The sequence below is a fragment of the Xiphophorus hellerii genome, chromosome 8, assembly GCF_003331165.1.
Source record: "Xiphophorus hellerii strain 12219 chromosome 8, Xiphophorus_hellerii-4.1, whole genome shotgun sequence".
Lineage (NCBI taxonomy): Eukaryota > Metazoa > Chordata > Actinopteri > Cyprinodontiformes > Poeciliidae > Xiphophorus > Xiphophorus hellerii.
Window position 1 is genome coordinate 8,182,701 of NC_045679.1, and position 26,659 is coordinate 8,209,359.

At 35.8% G+C, this 26,659-nt stretch overlaps 1 protein-coding gene and 1 long non-coding RNA gene across 2 annotated transcripts in view; one reads left to right on the plus strand and one right to left on the minus strand.

Annotated features, from left to right (window-relative positions):
* Positions 1 to 26,659, plus strand: part of igsf9a (immunoglobulin superfamily, member 9a) — a 64,325-nt gene that overhangs the window by 19,384 nt on the left and 18,282 nt on the right. The window contains exons 4-10 of the mRNA XM_032570137.1: positions 8,080 to 8,226; positions 10,603 to 10,751; positions 12,921 to 13,032; positions 15,668 to 15,809; positions 19,955 to 20,100; positions 22,178 to 22,320; positions 25,717 to 25,857. Of these exons, the coding sequence (XP_032426028.1) occupies positions 8,080 to 8,226; positions 10,603 to 10,751; positions 12,921 to 13,032; positions 15,668 to 15,809; positions 19,955 to 20,100; positions 22,178 to 22,320; positions 25,717 to 25,857 (980 nt within the window). The remainder of the gene's footprint in view (positions 1 to 8,079; positions 8,227 to 10,602; positions 10,752 to 12,920; positions 13,033 to 15,667; positions 15,810 to 19,954; positions 20,101 to 22,177; positions 22,321 to 25,716; positions 25,858 to 26,659) is intronic.
* On the minus strand, positions 8 to 16,686 carry LOC116724700 (uncharacterized). The gene is made up of 3 exons (XR_004340255.1): positions 16,583 to 16,686; positions 15,478 to 15,485; positions 8 to 22 (listed from the first exon to the last, which is right to left on the minus strand). It is a non-coding gene; the product is annotated as an uncharacterized LOC116724700 (long non-coding RNA).

Consider the following 26,659-nt stretch of genomic DNA (forward strand, 5'->3'; position numbering starts at 1 on the left):
TTAGTGGTTTTTCCATGTTTTTCTGTGAAGTGGGTTTGTGTAGAGTAGTAATGAGAAGTCAGTACCTTAGAGGCATTAGGCAAGAGTCTCGTAGGGAAGTCAAATAGTGAAACTGATGGATAATCTGAGTCAATAAGTCAAAAATGGATGATTGAAGTATTTTCTTCAAATTGAAGCTGTATGTCGATGAGTTCATCACTATAAAAAGATAGAAATATTTATAAAACTTCACAACTATCTAGTACAATATGCACTTTTTGATGAAACTGCTAGGTAAATTTTATATATTTGTTCTTCTACTCTCTGAAATTAACCCACTTCCTATGATGCTAGCTTGTACATGTTGTACAAGCTAGCATGTACAAGCTTGTACATGTTAGATGTTAGCTTGTACACTTTTTAGCTTGATTGGCTGTCGGCTTAATGGTCTGTGAGCTCAGGTAGCTGTTAACTTGGCTAAATGTTAGCATCAGTTGCTCAATTTGAATACTTGTTGACTCATGTAGCTTGTTAGTTTCAGTGACAGCTTGTACACCTGCAGCTTGAATTAATGATATCTCAAATAGCTGTTAGCTTGAGTAGCTGTTAACTTGGCTCGAATGTTGGCATGAATTGCTGAATTTGAGTATTTGTTAGCTCAAGTAGTTAGCTTGCACACCTGCAGCTTGAATTAATGATAGCTAAAGTAGCTGTTGGCTTGTATAGCTGCTAAATGAAATAGCCATTATCTTGAGTAGCTTGATAGCTTCAATGGCAGATAGCTTGCTCCAATTAATGATAGCTCAAATAGCTGTTAGCTTGAATAGTTGTTTGGTTGAGTAGCTGTTAGCTTAACCTAGATGAATTTCTCCCTGGTTTATGAAAATGGTTGGATATAAAGATGAATCTCTCTCTTTTTTTGTCCCTCAGTGCCAATTCAAGCTTATTTTATTTCGATATACTCATAGTTTTTTTTAATATATATATATTTTTTATAAAAGGATTCGTTGGCGTTCCCCCTGCGTTGTGAAAACAGCTAGCAGAGGTCTAAGTGTTTGTTGTTGCAGAGCAAGTGATCAAAGCATTAATGTCAGCTCTGTGGACAGGAAATGTAGTCCCAGGTTGGCACCGTGCTTCTGCTGACTTTATTAAAAGCAAATACAGCTGTATAAATGCGCTGTCCCACTGGAAGCAGGAGCAACTTAAAACACTGTTAAAGTGCTTCCTTCCCAAGTGGACAAACATGATAGCCTGGCGCTGGGTTGTTCAGCGGAGCATCAAGCTAGGCCTCTTATTTAGATTTAGATGAATTGCTTCAATTCAGATTTCCAGCCGTAACACGGTAACCCTGCGTAAAGCCACAAGCAGGACGGAGCGTAACCCGAAACCTGAAAGCATCTCCTCGACTTGCCGAGAGCTGACGACATCTCTTCGAGATGATGTGGGCTCTCTGCCCGTGGATATCACATTTTCAGGGACATAAATGTCTGAGGCGCTCAAAATGGTATTGAATTGAAGTAATTTTTGTCTACAGGCTCTTGTCAAACCAAACAAGACACTTTGTGGATGATTTCCCTAAAGGCTTCTTTTTATAATTTGAAAACTTCATTTCTGAAATGTTGCACATCCATTTTGGAAGATGGAAAATCAATATGTGTGATGCGTCTTTCGCTCTCAATAAAATGTTATAAAATCACAAGCCGTGGTCTTTGCAGATATTCCTTTTGTCAGCGTTGTTCTGACTCGTTTGGATGCTTTATGAAGGGCATCAAACTGGAACTGAGAAGAATGGGAATATTGGCTTTTTTCTGACAGTCACCCCGTGATAAAAAATGTCTCAATAAGTTACACAGATGATGATGATATTCCCTCTGCTAGCTTTTGTCTTTTAAGAAAGGACATCAATGACTTCGTGTTATAATTCATGCTCTAATCTTTAAAAGCAGTTCCTTTCTGAATTATTTTCTTTACTTTTGGAGTTTCACTCCATGGTTTTCTGTTTCAGTGTCACCTAAGAGTATGGGGGAAGGAGCCTTAAGGGGGATTCACTCAAAGGCAGTTTGACAAATAAATGCATTGTGTGGTTGAATTGTGCTGACAAAGGGTATTGTTTGGTTTAGGCTTTTGAAAAACCCACATAGCTGCTACTTTTGATGGCGAGTGCTGTGCGCAAACAGATTAGCATAAAGAGAAGAAGTGAATATTGTTTTGAAAAAGTTTATTTGTAGAAATGTTAGGCCTTGTTGTGGTGGTTTTGATGATATATTTAGCATATTTCTGTCCCAAAAGAACACGTTTGAAACATCAATGTTTGCATATAACCTGTTGTTCCAAAGTTATTTTATGTATTTCAAAGTTGGGTATTAAAATGAAGTCAGTAAGAGATTGTGTGGACAAAAAATTCCCAGTTTCACAGCGTTCGCCATCGTCAAAAATATTCTAGAATGATACATTCTTAAGTTTTTACCTCAAAAACTTTAGAAGAGATGTATAACTGAATTTTAACACAAAAACGGCTTTTCAAGATGTTAAGTTATGCCAAAGTGAGAGCAGGCGCAACAGAAACAACAAGGACACCAGAGCAGAACCTTGAGGAACTCCGTAATTTAGTGAACTCATAGAAGACCTGTAAACTGAATGAGCTGCAGAGACAGATTGGTCCAATTCTGTAGATGTGAAGTGACCAGAGTAGATCCTGATAGACTGACCCAATACTTCTTGATCTCTACAGTAACCATAATAATGACTAATTATGTATTATGAGATTTTAGTTGCAGATACCTTCTGGTATTCATACCATGACTGCGTTTTTAAAAAAAATTATTTTTATTTTTACAGTAATATAAAATATTTTACAGAAATAAAGTAGACATTATTTCTGCAAATTCAAAAATATTTTATTGATTCCAAAGTGAAATTAAATGTTGTTGACTCAAAGTCTTCAAAGCCTTGTTGTAGATGGCGATGGCTGTTGGCAGGTAGCAGTCAGTATTACAGCGAATCTGAGGAAGCCTCTGACTGAACACACTCATGAAAACACTGGTCAGGATTGTCCATTATTTTCTTGATTTTATGCAGAATCCTTCTCTATATCATTCCACAGTCGTCCCCAGAACAGAACCAGCCTTCTCCATCAGGCTGTGTTCACTGCAAAAACACAAAATCTCACCAAGTAATTTTTGTTTGGTTTCTAGAGCATCTTAGCGACAAACTAACTTACATGTCATTTTCCAGCAAGATAAATAAGCTTGTTTTACATAAATAATGTTGGCTCAAAATTCTGCTTCCATTGGTAGAACATTCCACTGAGCTGTTACCTAGCAACCCCAGCCAAGCCAGCCCGTTACTTAGCAACCCTGTTCTAGTTCCATTGGTAGATTATTTCACTTATAACACATTTTTCCCATGTTCTAAGTGAATTATTTACTCAAAACAAGCTTCTATGTGTCCTGAAAAAGTTGCTTGTAAGTTAGTTTGTCTTATTTCAAGTGTAATGAGATTTTCAGCAGAAACTAGACTAAAACTACTAGGTACGATTTTGTGTTTTTGCAGTGTTGAGCCTTTTCAGGCCCCTGGTTCTGATGCTGCAGGAGAGACGACGCTCTCAACAACGTATTTACAGAAGGGCTGAAGGATAAAAGTTGTGCGTTTTCAACAGTGAAGTTGTAGTTTGGGCAAAGAAGAAAATGGAAATCCTGATGTGTGTTTTTACATCAGTAATGCAAAACTAAAGCCATCTCATTTTACTACATTTGTGATCTGACAGCTTAATAAGTTTCTTCCTACGTACACACAGACTTTACCCTCTCAGGTTCACATAGTCAAAATTTACTTTTAGTGTCATGATGGGGAAACATAATTACACCCAGATATACCAACGTAGTATTTTGACCCACTCTTCTTCCCATCATTTCTTCAGTTCAAATTTTTGATTCAGTTTTAAAATTTTATCTTGATTTTTTTTCTCTTTCAGTCCTTCTGTTGTGGATTTGCATTGGTAGTTTTGATGACCCAGTTTGGACCAAAAACGGCATGTTTGTCTATAGTACTTTGGTACGGAGTGGAGTTTTTAGTCGGGTGAATCAGTTAAAGGTGCTGAGTCTCCAGAGGAGCCAACAGTTGTGTGTTTGTGCCAAAATGTTTCTGACCAAACGTTTCTACTTAAATCTATGCAAAGGACAAAGTCAGATTTCAAATAGACTGAAGTGGCGTTACAACCCTTCCCAGTAATTGTGTCTCTAAGATCATTACTGATGTTTTTCTTTTGCGTTTTGTTATTGTGTTAGCTCACTTAGTGTAGCAAAGATTAGGGTTACTCTAAGCTTGAATTTCCCCTCTCGGCCTGAAAATCCTGGATTTAAATGTTATCTGTGGTGTTTCTGTTGGAAGTTGGCAAGTTTCCCTGTGTATCCTCTCAAAAACCAAAGATATTTTAGCTTTGAGAAAGTTTCTGTTGATTCCTGATTCAACCCAACCTTTTGTCTTAAATACTGAAGATGATTTCCAACCCTAAAAAATATAAAATTGCAATTTTCTCTTTCTATTTTGACACCTTTTGTTGTTCATTTTGTATCATATCTCCTTTGAGAGTTTTTGTAGTAACTAGTTACATTTACTCAATTACATTCACTTGAGTAACTTTTCTGAAAAAATGTACTTTTTACTTTTACTTGAGTAATTTTATTATGAAGTATTTCTACTCTTACTTGAGTAAAATTTCAGAATTTTCTACTCACCGAATGAAAAACGAACATGTTTTATCCAGAAATTCACCAGACAGAGACACACACATGCAGTTTCTGTTAAAGTTTTATACGTTTTTTTATTGAAAGAAACTGATTTGGAAAAAAATAAATCTTATTATTTTTTGTTATTGATATGAATTATTGTCATTTTCGTCCTTTAAAATACTTAAATTTACACTTTATATTTTGGTCCTCATGTAATTTTTAAATATTAAATAACTGTTACTCAATACTTGAGTAGACTTTCTACCAAATACGTTTTTACTCTTACGTCATTTCTTGGATGGCTTCTTTTTGCTTTTACTTGAGTAAAAATATGTTGAAGTAGTGATACTTGAATACTATTTGTATTCACTTTAGTACCTCTGATACAAAATGGTGTCGTCTGCTGTGGATGTTTGGTCGTGACCGTCTCTCGGTTTGGATTTATTTATTTTTTTTTACCACTGCAGCCTGGTGTGAAGCTCCTGCCTGCATTCAAATTCAACCACTAAACTTTCTTTACTTTGAATATTTTATTGTCTCCACCTGTGCTCCAATGTGCTGCCGACGTGAAGGAGGAGAAACAAGGCGAAGAAACATTTTCTTTTGCAAATATACGGATGTTTTTCTGACTCTACATCACGCGGAAAGAAACGACGCTGCTTTAAGTCCTTCACCTCCAACCGTGTCGCCTCTTTTCAATCCGCCTGCAGACAAAACCACGTCGGTTAACATCCAGCTGGATTTCTGCTCCATAAATTGTCCGTTTAACTTGTAAAAATGTGTTGGACAAGCATGTGGTTGAGGTTCTGCTTGCATAAAAGTTTGGGTTCACTGAAATGTAGCTGGAAACTAACTAGTATAGATGTTATTAAATTATGTTCTTAAAGGTGTAGTGTTATATAAAATCAACTTTTTTGAGCATCGTGTTATTATATTATTTCCTGGAGTGTTGCTTTGATTCTTTCATGCTTGTTTGAGAAATCATTTACTCTCCATGGCAACCATTCAGCTGAAAACGCCTCGGTGGACCTAGCTCCGCCTCCTCTGAGCTGCAGTTTCCAAGCCGTAACTCCGCCTCTCAGCTCCTTCAGACTAGCCAGCAGCAATTAGCAAACGTCTGACAAACATCTGATCTCATTATAAGAGTTTCTTCACAGTGAAAAGCTGGTAAGAAAGTTGTTGAAGGGTTAATGGAGGAACCATGTTGTGACAACATTCTGAAGGCATGAGTTTCTTAAAGAGACAGAGGCCAAATTTCAAGCCACAATCAAGTAAATATCTGCCTAGAAAATACATAATGCTGCCCCTTTAACTAATGCTCTCATATTGGTTTGCTGTTGTTCTTGACTCGGTTCCAGATTAGATAGACTTGGCAACAAGAATACTTACAATTCGACCTAATAATGGCTTAATGAGACAATCTGTGGGCTCACCTAAAGATAGAAGGTGTAGATAAGAGATGATATTTAATTTTTGTTTTGTAAATTTCATATTTTGTAAGTTCATCGGCTCTTATTCAACCAGGCAACCCGACCTTTTGTATTTATTTTTCTTTTAACAGATTTTCTTGTTTGTTTTATGCTTTGTACAATTTCAAGGTTGATTTTTGTTATACGGCGCTTTGTCATATTATGTCTGTGAAAAGCACTTTATAAATAAAATACTTGCACTGTAAAAAAAAAACACAAAGTCTTACCAAGTAATTTTGGTCTAGTTTCTTGGAATAAGACAAACTAGCTTAAAATTAACTTTTCAGGAAGAAATGTGCACTTGTTTTGAGTAAATACTTTAATATTGATAATAACGTTCTAATTCCATAGAACTGCGTTGCTAGGTAACGGGCTGGGCTTGGCTAGGGTTGCTAGGTAACGGGCTGGGCTTGGCTAGGGTTGCTAGGTAATGGCACAGAGGAATGTTCTACCAACGGAACTAGAACTTTTTCATCAATATTAAGAGGTTATTGACTTAAAACAAGCTTCTATCTCTTGTTAGAAAATGACTCATAATTAGTTTGTCTTATTTCAGGTGAACTGAGATATTTTCACTAGAAACTACTTCAAAATCTTGGTAAGATTTTGTGTTTTTGCAGCACTCTTAATAGATTTCATGTTTTGTAGCTGAATTGTCATATTAGTGATGGGATAAAAAATACAGAAACTTCTGAGAGCTCTTGTATTTCAAGAAATTACTAAACGACAACAGAAAACAAACAAATCTGGAAAAAACTTCCAGAAAATTTCAAAACAGCCGAAACACTGAGTTCTTTTAAATCAAGACTAACCAGTTTAGCTTTTCTTTTGACGCATAATAAATGAATCATTGACCAACATATTTGATGATGTCACTCAACAAAATGTTAAGTTTGTTCCTGGTTTTTAATTTGTGTCTGCATGTTTTTATGATGTAAAGCACTTTGAGCTGCCGTGTTGCAGAACAAATAGTTTAATACAACCCAGTTTTTAGTTTCATTCCTGCTTCAACACCCTGAATGGTTTCTGCAGAAATTGTTCCTCCATTTGATGAAAGTTGCTGGATAGTAGCTCTGGAGGGATTTTACAAATTTGATCACTTTTCTGTTCTGCATCTCGTCTCGCTCAGATTTTTTTCTTTTCCACTTCTGTCCATTTTCCCCTGCTGAAATCCAGCAGCGTTTCTGCCTCTCCCGCTCAGCGCTGCACTGACCTATATCACAGGAAGGCAGCGGAGATAAAAACCAGAGGGGGTCAAAGGGCAGGGTTTTGAAACAAGCTAATCCCTTGAATGTACGCTGATGTGTGTTTTGCTCCACTTTCGCTCCCACTTCTGTCCCCCTCCCTGTGGATTTGATCCACTTTGGTGGCGAGGAAAAGTAAACAGGGTGTGTTATCTCTAGAAGCATACCTGGCTCAAACTTCCTGGTCTATTTTTTTTACAGTCAGGCCAGTCCCTCGCCGCCAGGCTCCCTCCAATCCACTGAATCTGTTAATAATTACCATCACAACAGTGGCTTCCCTGTGGTACAGAGCAATCCTGCAGTCTGTTTGATGCTTTCACGTTTTATTTTCTTCCTGAGGAGGTGCAGGTTTTTTCTTTCTTTCTGTCGGATCTATCCGTTAAGGTGTGAAATCTACATGGACAGTTAGTCTGCAGCCTCCGAGAGATAAAGGGTTGATGTTACAAGCGGCGCTGGCTCGAGGGAGCCGTCACCTGGCAACCAGCAGATCTGGTTTCCAAGTTTGTCTGTGCAGCGCTCGTTGAGCGTCTGTTTCTGTAACTGAAAAATAAAATAAAATAAAAAAGAAAAACTTGAACCTTTATTTTTTGTTTGTTTGTTTTCTCCACAAATGAAAAGTTGAAGGATGAAAAGTGAAGTCTGCCTCTGTCTCTGCAGGGAGGGCGTCTCTGCTCAGCAGCGCCACCCTAAGGCTGGAGCGCCTGCAGCTGGACGACCAGGGTCCCTACAGCTGCCGGATATTTCAGCTGGACAAACTGGAAGAGGAAACGCAGAGCAGCAACTGGACTCTGCTTTCTGTGACTGGTGAGCTGTATCCTGCTGGATTAATAGTTCATAGTTTTAGCTATTAGCTATATGTTTTAGCTACATATTAGCTAAAACATATAGCTAAACACACGTTTGTTTATAGCTAAACATATAATTTTAGCTCTGTGTTTACAGCTATTTTTAACTATATTTTAGCTAATGAATAGCTAAAACTACATATTAGCTAATGTTGACAACACAAACAATGCTCAGCGCTTAAATAAAAGGCCACATGATCTATTCTTTTGTTTCTTGAAGATGTTGCAGCTTCTTCATAACATAGTTATTTCTAGTCATTATAAAACATTTTCATATTTGAAAGTAACTCTGAATTTTATTTTGAAAGAACACAGAAGCTTTTATTATTCCGAGTTTGGTTTATCTTACAAAGTGAGCTTTTATTGGTAATTGGATGTGAAACCTAATTTGAAAGTCCAGATTTGTAATTCTGTTGATGCCTAATTTAGGCTAACTAATATTTCAAATGTAGTTCTACAATAATTGCTTAAGAACTCTTTTAGTTTTGGTTTTTAGATTAAATAAAAATATATTTTACATGAAGACACAACCAAACCTCTGCACAGCGGGAAGCTGGTCTCATTTCCTGGTTAAAACTTGCATCATGTTGCAGAAATCTCGCCCCATTCAGTCAGAAACAAAACAATCCTGACCCTGACAGAGCTGATCAACGGGGTGCAGCTGCGGCAGAAAAACACATTAAAGATGCATTTATCCAGAATTTAAATAAAACCTTAAACTCCTGTTCCACTTGGTGGGATTACACCAGAGCCTCCAGCGTTTGCTTGTATGAAATACCCACCTAAACGTAGTTCTTTAGTTATTTATAATGAGCCGTAGTGATTTAAGGGAAAACATTTTACCAGAAGATATCCGGCTTCTCTGCTCCTCTTCAGAGGTACATTGTTTTGATCCAATTTCACAGTTTTCTGTTTTTTCTAAACACATCAAAGTCTAAATTTTATTTATTTATAACCCAGAAAATCAAAAGAATGGTTTATAGCCTCATTAGGTGGTTTCTGCCTCTTTAAAAAGTGAATCTTCCATAATATCTGCACTTATGTTGCGTTTATTTTGCTCTCCAAAATAAGCATTATATGACAGATGCTGTAAATAATGTAACTTCTTTAAACTTCCAACTTTTGAATACTGCTTAAAGAAGTTGGACGTGTGTAAAGTTTCTATTTGCATCAGGTAATATTTAATGATCTGTGTTTTCAGGGGTAAAATAAGTAAAGTTATGCCTGTTGATGGGTTTAAATATTAAATCTGGGTATAAAATATGGATTATTATCTTTTTTTCCGTGTGTGTGCTTTGAAGTCTGTTTGTGTTTTGGAAAACCTTTTTTCGATCGTTGCTCAGAAGAAATGATCAGATCAAAGCGAAGCTGGACTGCGGGAGCGATGACGGGTTCTGGCTCTGCTGGTGTGATCTTGACCCGATTCTTCCTCAACAAATCAAACCGCCTGCGAAGCAAAACAAGAGTCCAGCAGTCAGCAGAGTTTTCTGTAAAGGCTCAAATCGAATATCTGAGAAATATAGATTTTATGATTCATATTATATCTTGAATTCTGTCCGACTTTAAATCCTTCAAACTTGATTCAGAAAATGATAATCAAATGTGTTTTTATTTTTAAAAACAGAACCGTTGGTGCTACTAAAACTGTTTGTATCATATTTGATACAACAGGCATTTAGGTATAGAGTTCAGCTAAACTGCTTTTTCACAAAATCCCAATTTAGTTTAGATTTTTTTTTTTTAAATTTTAATAAGTAAACATCATTTGAAAACTAGTTTGATCTGGAAAAGTAATTGTTACAACTGTAAAGTTGCAGATGTGTAGCTGATTTTGTTTTTCTCTGGGTTTTATTATTTTAAATCTGTAACCAAGTGGCAGCAGGAAAGCTTAATTAAAATAAAATAAAAATAATCAGCTGCATTTCTGTGGAAAAGTTTGACACAGATCAACTTTTTGACCGAAACATTTAAACATTGTTTATTATTTATTATACAGTTATTCCAGTAATTAAGTAAAATTTATTATAAATTGCACAAATATATCAATTGTGATTGTTCAATGAATTTGCAATACTAAATAAATTTAAATTAATTTATTGATTAGCAAAGTATGTCTGTAATCTACAAATTTAAATACTTTCATAAATCCATGTTGAAAGGTTAAAAAATACATAAAATTTTTCTTTTGTAATTATATGTAACTGTAAGTATTTATTTGATTACAGTCAGGTGAAATGATTGACAGATAATGTTTTGAGTCTTTTTGATAATCCTTTGATTACTATCTTGTGGGGGAAATTTTTTTATTTCCAGCTTGTTTATGTTTTCTTTTTAGCCCCGCCCACTTTCACCAAAGCCCCGCCCCCTGTCGTCCAGGCCCTGGTGGGAAGTCGCCTGTCTCTTGACTGCGTTGCTATTGGCAACCCTACGCCAACCATCACCTGGCTAAAAGACGGCAGCGCCGTTCCCAGTGCAAACATTCAGGTACACAAACAATAATTTACTGGATTTCTCCTAAATAAACAGAATAAACTTTAAAAAGTTTCACTCACAAGCTATTAAATAAACTTTTTACTCACTTTTGAAGGTAAAATTTATTGTTTCACTTTGGTGATTCTTGTTGCGGTTTTCTTGTGATGGTTGGACGTTTAGTGCGATTTCAAGGGGAGTTTTCAGGGTCTGAATCGTTCAAATTTCCTGCAGTGAATGTAAAATATTCATCTTTTCTGCGGCGTTTTCCCTCTCAGTCAAGGCCGTGTTCGGGTTCAGCACTCGTCTTTTTCCCTTTATTCTTCTGTTTGTTGTGTAAAACACAAAATGTTGAAAAGAAGCGGGTGCACCTGCTATTTCTTAAAATTTCTCTTCTCTGGATGTCTGTATTGGTATTTTATTTCAAGAGTCTTGTTGCTGGAAGAATAAGAGCAGCCATTTAAACAACACTTCTGACCTCTGACCTTTGTATTGAATTCAAAATGGCTTGTGCTTTGAAATTCACCCATTCATACACTGAGCCACTCTTTTCTCCCTGCTTAAAATTATATTTGTTATTATTTTCAGTTATTCTGTAGGGAAATATTGAGAGTGCATTTAAACTGGTACTATTAAATATATAAATCATTTAAAATATAATTTAATTTATATTGGTCAGAATTAAAATACAAATGGAAATAAATTCAAATATTAAAATAAATATATTTCACATGTCAGTAATTTTGCTTTTTTTCTAATTATTATTATTTAATATTAACTTAAGTTTATAATTAACTTTTTTGTACCTGTATTTGTTTACAAATATTCAAAAAATATTTAGTTAATTTTTTCTATTTTTTATGTATTTTTCACTATTATTACTTTAAAATAATAGTGTAATTATATGTAGCTACGTTAGTTACATATAACCAAAATAAGTAACTATACTAAGTTACTTAAAGTATTTTTAAACAAAATTTATAGTTATAAACAAAACTATTGTCTTTCTTTTTAACATAAAATTATATTTTTAAATAAATAGTATTTGTTTAAGATATTGTTTTTAAATAATATTGTTAAAATATAGATTGAACAATATTTGAATTTTTAAAACAATATTTAAACAAATGTTTGTTCAAAAATACAAAATAAACAATATTATTAAACAAATACTATATGCTTAAAAATAATAAACAAATACTATTTTTGAACAAGAAACCTAATAATTTTAAACAAATTTTACTATAAATATAAAACTATGAAATTTACCGTGTTTTTCTCAGTAGATGATGCAAATAAATATTTGTAGAAACCAGATTGTTTTGACTTATAAAACAAATCATGAATATTTTATAAGTTCTAGTTGTAATAATTGCCTTTAATGTTGATTTCTTCTTCTTCTCTTTTTAATCCATGTATTTTTTTTCTCCTATATGTAGTTAGCTGTGTATTTATTTCAGATTATTTTTGTTTTGTTTTTGGTCTTTTGCATTAATATTTTTTGATTATTATTATTTTTTTAATTGTTTTTTTATTATTAATCAATGAAGTGTGTAGACTGTTGCTACACCTAATGTTGTCCTTATTTAAGAGATTTTATGCTGCTAAAAATAAAAAAATTGCAGACATAAAGGTTTTCTTATTTTTCCCATTTTGAAGAGCATCATGCTGTAGAAATGTCGCTCCGGTCGGATAAAAATAAATGACACTGTAGTTTCTGGTTTTTACTCATCATTGTCAAAAAACATTTATTTTACGGTAATTGACAGGTAAACTGGTGATTTTCTACTTTCTTTTCCTCCAGGAAATAAATGTATTAAAATCAATATTTGATTTTTTTTAATTTTTGATGCTTCTGCTGCTGCAGTAAAATATTGTTTTTTCTCTCCAAGTATCTTTATTTTATTAGAGTTTAATTAGTGAAGCAGGAGTGAAGAACATTGTTTCTTTTGACAGCTTTGTGTCAATTTGTTTGAAATTAACTTGCAAGAATTTCTTAATTTTTCGATGAGGAAACATAAAGGAATGAAGTATTTATTTGCTCTGCAGCCGCTGGCAGAGAATAACGGTGAATATCAGCGAGTTTCTGACGCGAATGTTGCATTTTTAATGTGCGTAACTTTTTCTTAAAGCGCCTCTCATGTCAAATCATCCTGAGTTTCTCCGTCTCGTCGCTCTCACCAGGGAGGAGCGTTGTCTCTGCCGGCGGTGACCGCGCAGGCAGCCGGGCTCTACGCCTGCCACGCCTCCAACGCCGAGGGAAACGCGAGCCGCGTGGCGAAGCTGGAGATCAAAGGTCAGCTTTCGCCGCCTGTCTGTCTTTGTGCCTGAAGACGCTGTGATTTACATTCCTCTTTCTCGGCCTTGCGTCAGATCACACTGTTGTATTAAAGCTCAAACTGAAGTCATCCTTATTTTATTTCACTTTGAAAGCAAGTGAAAGTTTAAAAAATGAAACGGGACTTATTAGTTTTGTGAAGTCTTTCTGTTTTAATTTGAGGTTTTTTTTATGCAGTCATGACTGGCTGTCAGGAAAATGTAAAAATGAGTCAATTTTGAGGACAAAAGCATGAAGAATATGCAAATATGAATCTGTGCATCATTGGATTACACCGACACAGCTCTGCATAACAAACAGTGGGATTTATTTCTGACTTTCTCCTGTACTCCTACTCCAACTCCTACTGCAGATCCCTTTCCTCAGGAGAGCCAGGAAATATATTTACATCATTTTTCTAAAATATTTTACCACCGAATCTCATCCAGGTTTAACTTAATTTGAGGCTCTCGGAGTCGGAGTGGTCACATTACAACTAATAATCCTCATGAGCCGACTGAAATCACTTTATCTGGGCTTTGGCGGCAGCTTCCTGCTGCTTTCCCACAACGGGTGGATTAATCCAGACTAATATCTGATCTGCATGAAGTCGGTCTGAAAGCCGTTAGTGACCTCCGACCTGTTACTCACGCACAGATGTTGGATTACGAGCCTGATGTGTAGCGACTGCTGCAGAGATTATTGTTGTTTACATGTAAAGCAGGTGGAGAGACGCGCTTCTGCTTATTAGCCTTCTGCAAACGGCTGACTTCACTGCAAAACATTATTTTTTTTCTCACATGTTGGAACATTTCCCTTATTTTAAGTGTTTTGCTTCTTAATTACTGCAATATAATATTACAGTTTGAATGTATTGCTTACTATAAGTATAATAGCTACAAAGTAAAGAATTTATGTTTCAAAGTAAAAAATTAATTTTGCTAATAGTTGTTGGCGCTAACTTAGCTGCCAATGCTAGGTTAGTACTTGCTAGGGTCAACGGTAACATTATTTCTGCTAATCCTAAAGCTCTACACCAGTTAATAGTGTTAACTTAGCTTGAAAGTATATGGCTTCAAGGGTATAAGATATCCTTGATGAGACATGATATCCTAGGTAGGTTAGCATCAGCTAGCAATCCCAGCATTAGCTAACGTAACTAGGATAGAAGATATCCTTAATAGGACTTAAGCTAAATTAGCATAACGATTAACTAGTGTAGAGCTTTAGGGTTAGCGGAACCAATGTTTCCGCTAACCCTAAAGATCTACACCAGTTAATAGTGTTAACTTAGCTTGAAAGGCTAAGGCTAACTTAGCTTGAAAGTATATGGTTTCATGAATATAAGATATTCTTGATGGGATATAAGGTATTCTAGTTAGCAATAGCTAGCAAATCCCAGCATTAGCTAACTTAGCTAGGATAGAAGATAACCTTGATGGGACATAAGCTAAGTTAGCATACCTATAAACTGATGTAGCGCTTTAGGGTTAGCATAACTACTTTTAAAGATAGCAGTGTCCATTACTGTAAACGTCAAAATATGTTAGGAAACACGCAGGCAGTTTTAAAGGTGTCTTCGTTTTTCTTACGTGACAGACGTTCACCTCATTTGTTCAGATGTCTCCTGTATTTATCCCCATTTATTTATTTTTTATTTATTATTTATTATTTATTCCCATCCGTAAGAAAATGTCCTCATGGAAGAAACTAAATTTCTGCTCCAACTTTCTTTACCCACTAAACTTTTTACCCCAACAATAATCATTTTAAGACCCCAGAAACATGACAAAACCAGAACAAACCCACACAGAAAATAATTCCTGTCATGTTGCAGCTGTCTCCTTTCTGTCATTGTTTGGGCCCAACCTGTTTGTTTCAAATAACCACTTCCCTCAGGTGTCACAGTTTGATTTTCTCCTTGTCTATGTGTATTTTCCAGCCCGTGAGACTGCCCGATCTCCCTTTATTAGCTTCCACCATCGCCGTGTTTCTCTCAGTCTCGTGTCTATATGCGGAGCGGTCCAACATCTTCCCTCTGTCAGGTGTCAGCTTGTTGTCAAATCTTCTTCAGACCCTCCAGCTTTTTAAACTTCGCCTACTTTAGTTGCCGTTTTCGTGTATTTTGGCCAAATCTGTGAATAAGCACTTGCTTCCTTACTTCCTTAATCTGGTTATCCAACAAAATATGCTGAATAAAATTTCAAATTGATTTAAACTGTTGAGGGGGAAAATAGTTCTTCAAATTAAAAAGTAATGTTCCCCTAAATCTAGTAACCGTCTTTGACTTTTTTTAAGTTGGAAAACAAATATTTGTCCTCCAGAAGTTTGTATCTTCTTGTTTTCTAAAGGTTTTAGGTTGAGGTCGCTATGAAAGAAGGTCAATTAACTGTAACTGTTTTCATTAGAAAAGCAAATGAAAACTGAAAAATCTGAAATTTTTGCATGAAAAAGTTCCAAAAATTGTGAAATATTAGCCTCTTGTTTAAAATGTTGGCACCCACTTATAAGATTTAAATGTTTTTTCTACACAGATTTTAAAGTTGTTCTGAGCTAGTTTTTAGTTTCTTCACAAAAAAGAAGCATAAAAACTCTGTCATTTCCTTCTGTCCAGGTCCGCCTGTCATCATCGTTCCTCCTAAAGACACAACCCTCAACATGTCCCAGAATGCACTGCTGCAGTGCCAGGCGGTGGCCGACCCTCCCAACATGACGTACGTGTGGCAGAAAGCCGGAGAAAACGTCCATCATATCGAGTGAGTGGAGTACTTTCTTATCTCGGTTTTACTCGGGTATCTTACTCGGTTTTAATCTGTATAGATTCACACTAAAGCTGCTTCAAGCTGAATCTATAAAACCATTTTCTAAAAGCTTGTTAGGTTTGGATGACAAACTTTTGAAAATTGATGATTTTGACCTTCTTTCTGTCCCTCCTGTGCTGTAAAAATGATTCTGTGCGAGTAGCAGTAGTGCTTCTTATTCTCGTGAATCATCTATTCTTGTCTTTTTACAGCTTCTAGTTGATGTAAATAAGAGCTGCTAAAAACAGAATTGCTCTTTAGTCTGACTGAAATCTTGCTCTTGTGATGTAGAAGATGTATTTATGTTTTATTTTGTTTTTTTACAAATAACAATGAGCATAAATTTACATTGTAACTACATTTTTGGGTGCGTTTCTACCATGTTTGAACATCTTGACTGCTAAATTCCTGCTGCTCCTCCAGTTATCTTGGACTACGTGGCACAAAACACCAAAATATTACCAAGTATTTTTGATCTAGTTTGTAGTGCAAGTATTTTACTACACTTGAATTAAGACGAAACAAACTTAAAGTAACTTTTCAGCAAGATGTGAGCTTGTTTCAAGTCAGTAATTCTTTAACATTGAGGAAAAAGTTCCATTGGCAGATTATTTCACTTATAAAATATTGTCTTGTTGTAAGTGAAATAATCTGCCAATGGAACTAGAACTGGGTTGCTAGGTGATGGGCTGGGGTTGCTAGGTAACGAGGTAACCTTGTGTAGGAACATTCTACCAATGGAGCTAGTACTTTTTCACCAATATTAAGGAATTATTGACTTAAAACAAGGACATATTTCTTGCTGAAAAGTTACTTGTAAGTTAGTTTTGTCTTATTTCAGGTGTACTAAGATATTTACATGATAACTAGTCCCGAATTAGTTAGTAATATAGTAATATTTTGTGTTTTTGCAGTGCAGGAATTATAGGTGGTCTTTGTGTGGCTAGTTAAAAAAAAATAAAGATTAATGAGACTTTAAACTGTTTTTCATTCACCAGTTTCATTCAGCTGTGCTCACCTCAGTTTCTCGTGTTCAATTTCATTGTAAAAAAGCGAAAATGTGCAGCAAAGAACGAGTTTGTTAATGTTTAACTGGGAGACAGAGGATCTGAGTGTAAATGGTTGTGATTACCAGCGTTCGCAATCCAGCAGCTGCTGAATACGGCAGAGGTCAGACGAGCAGATGGGGGTGAAGAGGGTTGGGTTAATTTCTGTTAGGGCTCCCCTCGTTAGCGTTTCTCTATTGAACGCATCGCGACTCATTATAGTCAAGCTCAGGTTAATTCTCTACACGATTTTAATGAGGGGAGAAATTCAGAGGGGCATTTGGAGTTGATGTGCAGGAAATAGCAGGCAATACTGGAGTTCAAACCATGAAGATGATTTAATTATCTGTTTCTAATTCTGGAAAATTAACTCCTTTGGAAGTTTGGGTGAAAAAATAGTCGAGGAAATCCAGTTTTTCTTTCTGTTTGAATGTTTACCTTCAAGTTTTTACATCTTATTTTGATAAGTTTGGAGTGAAAACCGAGGACTTTTATGAGGCTAAACAGGAAAAGAAGGAAGGAAATATGGGGAAAAATGGCAAAAAACAAAGAAGAAAAAGAAATGGAACAAATGGAAGAAGGAGGGAGTGAAGGACAACAAAAGAAAGAGAGGAAAAGGGAGCAATGGGACAAAAAAGCAGAAAACCAAAGGAAGAAAAAAGATGGAAGGAGGGAACGTAGGAAGAAAAGAGGGGAAAGAAGAACTGATGTAAGGAAAGCTAAAAGAAAAGAAATGAGGGGCATTAGGAAGGGAGGAAAAAGGAAGAGAAGAAAATGATGACAGAAGAAAGGATCAAGGGAGTAAAATGAAGGGAGGTAAGAAAGTGAAAAAAATAAGAGGAAGCAAAGAAGGACGGAGAAATGGGAGAGGAAGAATGACATGAAGGAAAGAGGAGGAGGAAAGAGAGAAAGGATGGAAGAAAAGAGGAAATGCAACAAAAGGAAGGAAAGTGGGAAAGATAGAAGTAGAAAGAATAAAGAAAGGAAAGACTGAAATAATTTGGAAAGAAAACAAAGGGAAGCAGAAAGGATAAAGGAAAGGATGAGAGGAAGCAGGAAAAGTAAAGAAAAAAAAAGAGAATAGTCATTTTTTAAAACATCCTTGAATTAAAGCGTCGTTCTGAGCCAAGGTGAGCAGCTGCCTAAATACGACAGGAAAACCTTGTGTTGTGAACTCTGTTCTGTCTGAACGCCGTAAACCTGAAGGCTGTTTCCCAACGCCGCTGTCGGCACGGCCAGAACCGGGTCGGGCCGTAAATGGCTGCCATTCCTCTGCTGTGGGGCAACGGCACATTGAACTCAGGAGATTTACTGCCAGGCAGGACGGATCCACGTGACCCACACAGTCCTGCTGCTTCTGCCGCTGCTGGGAAAGTAAAACCAATGGGGGAACTGGGACTGGAGGAGCTGGGGGAACTGGGAAGGCTCTGGTCGCACCTTTTCTTCTCTCCATCAGATTCTTGCTGTTTGTTTCCCTGGAGAACGTCTGTTACTGTCTGACGCAGATTATCCTTAAAAAGTCTTAAATTCATGAATGAAAGATTAAGACATTAAAAAATCTTAAATAAATTTCACATGTAAAATTAAATTAATTTAAGATTTTTTTAATGCCTTAATCTTAATCAGGCCTTAAATTCACATATGTAAACTTAAGGCCTGAAATGTGTTTAAAAAAAAATGTGTTTCATGAATGAAAATTAAGGCCTTTAAAAAAAATCTAATTCACCTAAAATATTTTAAAGTCTTAATTTCATGCTTAAAAAATTAAGGTCTCAAAGTCTTTAAAATGGGTATAACTTCATATACCTAGAATTCAGGCCTCAAATGTCTTTAAAAACTTGAATTTCATGTGTAACATTAAGGCATTAAAAAAATTAAGGGCTTTGTAGTCTTTAAAAAGTTAATTTAAATTCATGTAACTAGAATTCATGCCTTAAATGTCCTTAAAAGTTTGTTTCATATATAGAAAATTAAGGCCTTAGAAAGTCTTACAAATTCAATCCACATATTTAAAATTAAGACCTGAAATTTAAAATCCTTCAATTTATTAATGGAAAATTAAGGCCTTAGAAATGCCAAATCCACATACCTAAAATTAAGGTCTTAAAAAGTCTTGATAAAAGAAATTTTAATTTAAAAAAAATGCATACCTTAAATGTCTTTAAGTTTCATGTATAGAAAATTAAGACCTTAAAAAATCTCTAATTAATTAAAATTATGTAAATTGGCCTTAAATGTTTTGAGGTCTTAAATTTTGTCATAGCAGGACTAGATGCTAAGTTTTTATTCTTGTGGGATTTTTCTGTCAAGCAAAAGTTTGAGTCGTGGCCTTGCAACTTAAATGTATTCTGCGCTACCTCACTGCTAACATACTGTTGCTAGCTAGCTAGTTCTTTGTGTCTGTCATGAGTGATAGGTTGGACAAATGACAGTAAAAAACAAAAGTCTGCTTCTCAGGGTGAAATCCAAAATATCAGAGGCAATAGCAATGAAGCGACAAAAGTTTAAACATTTTTCAACTTTCTTTTGTCTTGTCACAGTTCTACATGCCTTAAATTTTGATTTAATCTTGTATTCGTAGCTTCTTCTCTCACTGGACTTTTCTGTCAGGCAAAAGTTTGAGTCCTGCAGACATCTTCATCGTGTTCTGCAACTCGAGGCAGTTAAGACTTCTGGTAACCAGCTGCTAATGTACCCTTGCTAGTTAGCTAGCTAGTTTTTTGATGATAGTCTCGATAGGTAAAAGTCATCGCCAACAATGGCGACGAAAGTTTTAACATTTTTCTGGTATCTTCGTCACGTGTTTGCTTTTATTGTAAGCCCCAAACACTCCTTTTTTTGTCTTAAATTGGAGGTGACATTAAAAGGTCTTACAAGGTCCTGAAAACTTGAATATACCCTGCTGATGAAGTAATATAAAAAATGTTTTCATTAAGGTGTTTTATGTCCACTTCAGGCATAAACAAACCTCCACTGCTGTGTTTTGGTTTTTATTCCCCTCGTTGTTCAGGTAAACTATCTTCCCGCCTGATGTGATGGTTATTTCCTGTGCAGGTCTCTGAAGTCGCGCGTGAGGATCCTGGTTGATGGAACGCTGCAGATCTTCCGTTTACTGCCAGAAGACTCCGGGAACTTCACCTGCGTACCGACCAATGGGCTGCTGACCCCGCCCACCGCCTCCGCCATCTTAACTGTGATGCGTACGTAGCGTTTTAAATGTGTGGCTGTTTGAAATGATTTCCTAATGAAGTGAGCTGAAGCTAAAGGTTTTGCTGCAGGTGATTAAAGACAGGAATTATTTTTACTGAACTCAGCAACATAAAGAGGTAAAGAGGAAAAAACGTCTCGGTTGATTTGAATTTGGGTTCGGTTTCCACTGAGCTGCAACCACAAGGAGGAAAGAAAGGAGGGATAAAAAATGGAGATGAAAGAAAGGAGTGATACAAATGGGAAGGGAAGAAAGAAGGATAGCAGTATACAAGGAAAGAAACTAAAGAAAACAAAAAATTGGGAGGAAAATAAGGAAACTTAAAAAGATGGGGAGAGAAAGGAAGGATAGATGAGATTAAAGAAAGGACACTAAAATGGAGAGAAAATAAAAGGGAATAAGCTCAAATTTGGATAAGAAAGGATGGAAAGAAGAATGAAAGAAAACAAAAAATGGGAGAAGAAAGAAAGTAACCTAAAAACAGAGAAAGTAAGAAGGAGGGAAGACATAAGGAACAAAAGAATAGAAGAAAACATGGAGTAAGAAAGGAAGGGAACAAAATCAGGGAATGAAAGAAAAATGGACAGAAATCTAACGCTGTTAATAGATGGAAACCTTTACAGAATGGCTGAAGTCGAAGTGCCGTTTTTTCTTTTTTTATGTGTTACAGGAATAGCCCAATAATCAACTTATTAAACTTTTACCAGTTATTTTAGAGAAATAGCTAGCTAAAGCTAATCATTTATTTATTGCACACAGTTGACTGAGGCTTTAGAGCAAACTGTGTCCAAACTTTTAGGTGTATTTTTCCATTTAAAAATGATTTAAACAGACATTATTTTCATCAAACAACCCAGAAAAAAAATACTATTTTAAGTCTTAAGAAATTAGTGCAGTTTTCTAACTATTTGGGTTGATTGTTTTCAATTTTGTTGCTCTAGAGAAATGTCTTCACAACCAAAAACTGTAACTTTCTTCTCAAATGTTGCCAAATTTGAAGGTGGTTGCCCACGTTTGTTGCGTTTGTGGTTCACCTTCAGTTACATAGAAGATAGAAGAAAAAGTACCAAACATTTTACATTTCAGAAGAATATTGTAGAAGAAAATCTGTTCAATTCTAATAATGGAGTAAAAGTATTGATACTCATTTATCTAATCTTTCTCAACTACAATTAAAAGTTGCTCTGGCAAAAGTTAAGTCAAGTTAAAGTACTTGGGTAAAAATACTTTCTCTTTTAAAATAAATACTCCATTATTACCTTTATGCTTTAAAAAGTGACTAAAAATGTGCGTGTTCAAAAGGTTGCTGGTCTATGCAATAGGAAATGCCAAGTTTTCAGTTTGTTTGCTTGTTTGTTTGAAAGGTAGCTGTTTCTCTATAATTACCTGTTAGCAAAGAAATGCTCATATTGTAGTATAATTAATCATATCGTTTCCTTGCGGCTTCAGCGTTTTCCTCTTGCTTCACTCGGAGAAAATACATTATCCTCAGCTCTGCTGGATGTCAGAATGAACAAGTTATAGTCTGCAGATTCTCTCTGCACATAAACAGCAAGCTGCATTTAAGATTACATTATTGATCCTAAGGGGAATTTAAATATTGTTTTAACTCAAGATTCTTCAAAAAAAGTTATGGCAGATAGTGATGGCTGGGTATTTCATAATTTTCTTGATTTTATGTAAAGACCTTCTTTACATCATGCCAGAAGTTTATATATTTGGCTACACACTCACGCATGACTTTCATGTTCTCTCCATGTGGCTGGCAAAGAGCAATCCGATCTGTTGCCTCAAATAAACCTTGTACGCCTTTTTCAGCAGTTATTTTTATTCAGGTTGTCTCTGAACAAGGAGTTTATCTCCTGAGCATAGAAAAAGAAAAGTGTGACCTGATTTTTTTCCCCAGAGGAAGTCTTTGATTTGGAGATTAATAAATCCTCGACATTTTGTGTAAAACAGATCTAATATCTTGTTTTCTTTGGTAGAACTGTTGAAACATTAGTAGGATACTGAGACATGATTTAGCTTAAGACTTTAATAACTGAGATTTGTGCTTTAACTACACTTAGACCCAGCCAAGGCTTTCCAACTACCCGAGGAAACGTACCTTCCCACAGGTATGGGCGGCGGGATCCGATGCCCGGTGGCAGCTCAGCCTCTGCTGCTGCGTGTGGATTGGATAAAAGACGGAGCGCCTCTGGATCTGTCTCTGGTAATAAACGATAATCTCACGATTAGGTGAAATTTTCCTGAGCAGTGCTCAGTTTAAAAGATAAGGAAATTTCTGTGCATCATTATGTTGTCAACAGCAGTTTAAATGATGGTGGTTCCAGGTAAAGTGGCTGAATCTATTCATTTTCCCTCAGCAGAGCTGTATTTTACACTCCAGTAGATGTGTTTTGTAGGATTTGCAGAAATGAAGTTATTGACATGTCTGCTTCATGCTGGGAAGGTGTGTGTGTGTGTGTGTGGAGAAAAGAGTAAACAGCCTTGCTTTTTCAATGGGATTTAGGAGGAAAGTAGCAGCAACTAGGATCCCCTACCAGGCTGTAAAAACTGTTTTGTCATAGATTTTTTCCCCTGTTTTTGCTTTTTCTGTCACTTAAATGTTTCAGATCAACAAACATTTGAGATAAAAATCCACTTTTAATGATGATTTTATCTGTTATAAAACTTCACACTTAGTTACTTAGAACCTGTCTGACTTCATGAAGTAGATTAAAAGAGTGCAAAAACACATCATGATACATCGTGTTTATGTTCGTTATCATCTTAGACTCAAAACTGCAGAATTAAAACGATGTACTTTCTATTCTGAGAGTTTTTACTCTGGCAGGGACTTATACTCAGGCAAGAAGCTTGTTTCTGATAGAAAGATGAGCAATACTCAAAAGATAATAAAATTATGTAAAAGGATTATCAATAAAAATTGTTAATTTATTTAGCATTCATTCACATCAGCCATTTTTAGTCCGCTTTAATTAAACTCTGTTTTGTTTGTCGAGGTATGAATGCGTAATCAAACTTTGATGCGAACCAAAACGGTGAAATCTGGTGCGATGTGAACTTTGGTGTGGTTTGAATGCATACCTCAAGGCATTCTGGGTAAATACAATGAAAACAAACGTGAGTGTAGCGCTAGTGGGAGAAATGACAAGAAAAATCCTCCAACCACTAAAATCTGATGCTACTCCACTTGTTTACATTTCGTGAAGAAGAAAGTTGCGATGTGTGTCTTCTTTTGACTTATTTTCATGTTGTTTCCTTCTGTAGATATTGGTGTAGCGCCACCACAGGCGAGGAGGGGAACAGCTTTTTCAATTTGTTTGGTTCTATGACAGTCTAATTCCTAATTTTTCTGATTTTCTGTGTTATGATGCTGTTTATACAAAAGTTTATATATTTGGCTACATACTCACTTATGACATTTATGTCCTCTCCACATGGCTGGCAAAGAGCAATCCGATCTGTAACCTAAAAAAAAAAAAAAAACCTGCAGGGCTTCTTCAGCTCTGTACAGGTTGTCTCTGAACAAGGAGTTTATCTTCTGATCACAGAAAAACAAAGTTGTGATCTGATTTCTTTGCAGAGGAAGTCTTAATTTTCTTCTCCTCTAATCTTTTTCTCTCTTTGCCAATTGAGAATTAATTCGGGACTCTGGCTGAACTGCTCCATATTGTTTAGAAATAGAACTTTAAACATAAATCTGCCAGAGATATGAACAATTCTGGGCTTAGCTGTGAATAAATATGTATGTAAGGGAAGGATATCCTCTCTGACATTCCCTCTGCTCATGATGGAAATTTCCTGCCGGCTTTGCAGTGGAAGGCCATTCAATCACATACATTTTAATGGATATGGGTAATGTGTTCAGTCTTAAAAGCTCTGGAAGCAATCCCTCAGGAATTCCTCACCTCTGTCTTGTCCCCGACTTTCCCTTCGATCTTTTTCCCCCCTCTTTATTAGAGGAATGAGTGGAGGACCCATTACAGATTAGAACTTCCCTTCACTTCCCTTTTACTTCTCCTGATTGGAAAACCGCTTTTCCTCTTTCTGGTTTCTTTCTTGTAAGGTAAAAGTTAAACTTTGGTTTTTCTTAAAAAGCGTCCAGGGTTTCCTCCCATCTGTATTTTTGACACTGGGAGCGATGGATGTATCAGAGAATGAGATGCACCGCAGGAGATTGGTGCAGAGGCCCGGAGTCGGGCTGTTATTCTGCCAATTATTCCGATCCTGCCGCTGTTTTCACGCGCCGCAGTGATACTTACGGCTTCAATCCGCGGAGAATAATGGCACTTTTGGCTTCATTAAGCAGCCGAGTGGAGAACTTTTTGAACACAGCGAAAGCTTTTCACTGAAGGCGTAATGGAAAAAATTACTTTGAGTGCTTTTAATTCTGTTTCTCAAAAGCTGATCATGAAACCTGAAAAGAACATTTGTGCTTTGATTGAAATAGCCAGAAAGTATATATATTTTTCAGTTTTATGTGATTTTTATTGGAGGTAATGTTTCTTTTCATCAATGCCAGGTGGATAAAAATGCATACCATAGGAGAAAAATAAACACACACACTGTAGATTTGTGACAGAAAACACTTCTCAGGTCAAACACCTCTTCGTAGTTTCTCACATTTTTGCTCTTCCCATACATTCAGGTGAATGTGAATGAATTATAATATAAATAAAACACATTTATGAAGTAATTCAACTGAAAAAGGGAAACTTATACATTATATTGACCAATTGGACAAAGATAGATACGTTTTAACCATTTACAGCAGTTCATTTTGATGACAACGGCTAAATTTGAATATTAAATTAGACACGAACGCACACATAATCTACATGATTGAAGCCATGCAAAAACAGATTACCATTATATCAGCTTGGCTTTTTTTGCAGTGACACATAGGCAACCAGTTTCTCTATGTCACATGTGTCAAACTCGAGGTCCGTGGGCCAAATCTGGTCCACCACAGCATTTTATGTGGCCCTCTAGATTCTAGATTAAACACAAAGTGTGCTTAAGTATCATGTTATCAATCAAATCAATGCAGTTTTTATCTGTTTACTGCCAAATTATGTCAATTCCTCCAGTTTCTTGATAATTATCACGGAAATTCACTGAAAATCAACAAATTCCCACACTAACAAGTGGGAGTTTATTGCAGATTCTTTTCAAAAATTGTCAAAACTTTCTTACTTGTGCTAAACAGCTGCCTCATCTTTAATTGATATCAGATTATAATAGTCCATGATCTATACAGCGAGTAATAAAAAGTCACATTTGCTTTCTATAATGGGAAAATATTTCCAAATTAGTACCACAAACATTTGACTTTTATTGCAGAAAATCACAAAAAGAATCACGAAATCCTGGAGGGACTGAAAAGATGTTCAATAATATTTAATTTTAAGAATTCATTAATTTTTTAAGAGTTTGTTAATGTGTTTTATCAATGCATTGTGGCACTTTTAGCCCTTTAAGAGCATTCATGGTCTTGATTTGGCCCAAAACGAAAATGAGTTTGACACGCCTGCTCTATACGTTGAAATATCGAGACGGGGCAAAAAGAAAAATAAAGTTAAGTTGTGCGCCTTTCTTCCAGTATCCAGGATGGACTCTGAAAGCCGACGGCTCTTTGGTCATGGCGACGGTCAACGAAGACGCAGCAGGCACCTATAGCTGTACTCCATACAACAGCTACGGTACCATGGGGCCATCTGGACCCACCAGGGTGGTTCTGCAGGTCGGTACGAACACAAAGCAACGTGGGTCACCTGCTGAAAGGTCACACTTAACGAGAAACAGCTCTAAGCTCATTTCACCCAGCAGTACATTTAATAAATCCTGCAAAAATAATTTTTTTTACCAAGTATTCTTTGGTCTAGTTTCTACTGCAAAGATGGGTAACACTTTATTTGAAGAGGTGTGCATAACACTGACATAACACTGACATAAACATGATATAACACCTGTTGTCATGAAGTGTCAGTCAGTAAATAATGACACTTTTAATGTACGTTTTCATAGAACTTTATGTTGAAAGTGTCATTATTTACCAAATAATGCAAACTTGACACTTTTAATTGACTTTTAATGCAACTTTTAGTGCAGCTTTTTATCAAAAGTCTCATTATTTACTAAATTACACTTCATGACAACATTTATAAAGACTCCTTCAGGTTTATAACAGGTGCTATGTCATGTTTATGACAGTGTAATATCAGTCTTGTTCACCCCCCTTCAACTAAAGTGTTATCCAAATATCTTAGTACATTTGAAATAAAAATAAACTAATATACACATAGCTTTTCTGCAGAAAATGAAAGCTTGTTTTAAGTCAGTCATTCCTTAATATTGGTTAAACTTGCAGATTACTTTACTTATAACAAGATATTTTTACCCATATTATAAGTTAATTAATGTACTAATTCACTTTTTATCAAAATTAACCAATTATTGACTTAAAAACGCAAATTTCTTGCTGAAAAGTTACCTTTAAGTTGAAGACATTTCCATTAGAAATTAGACCAAACATTTAGTTTTTT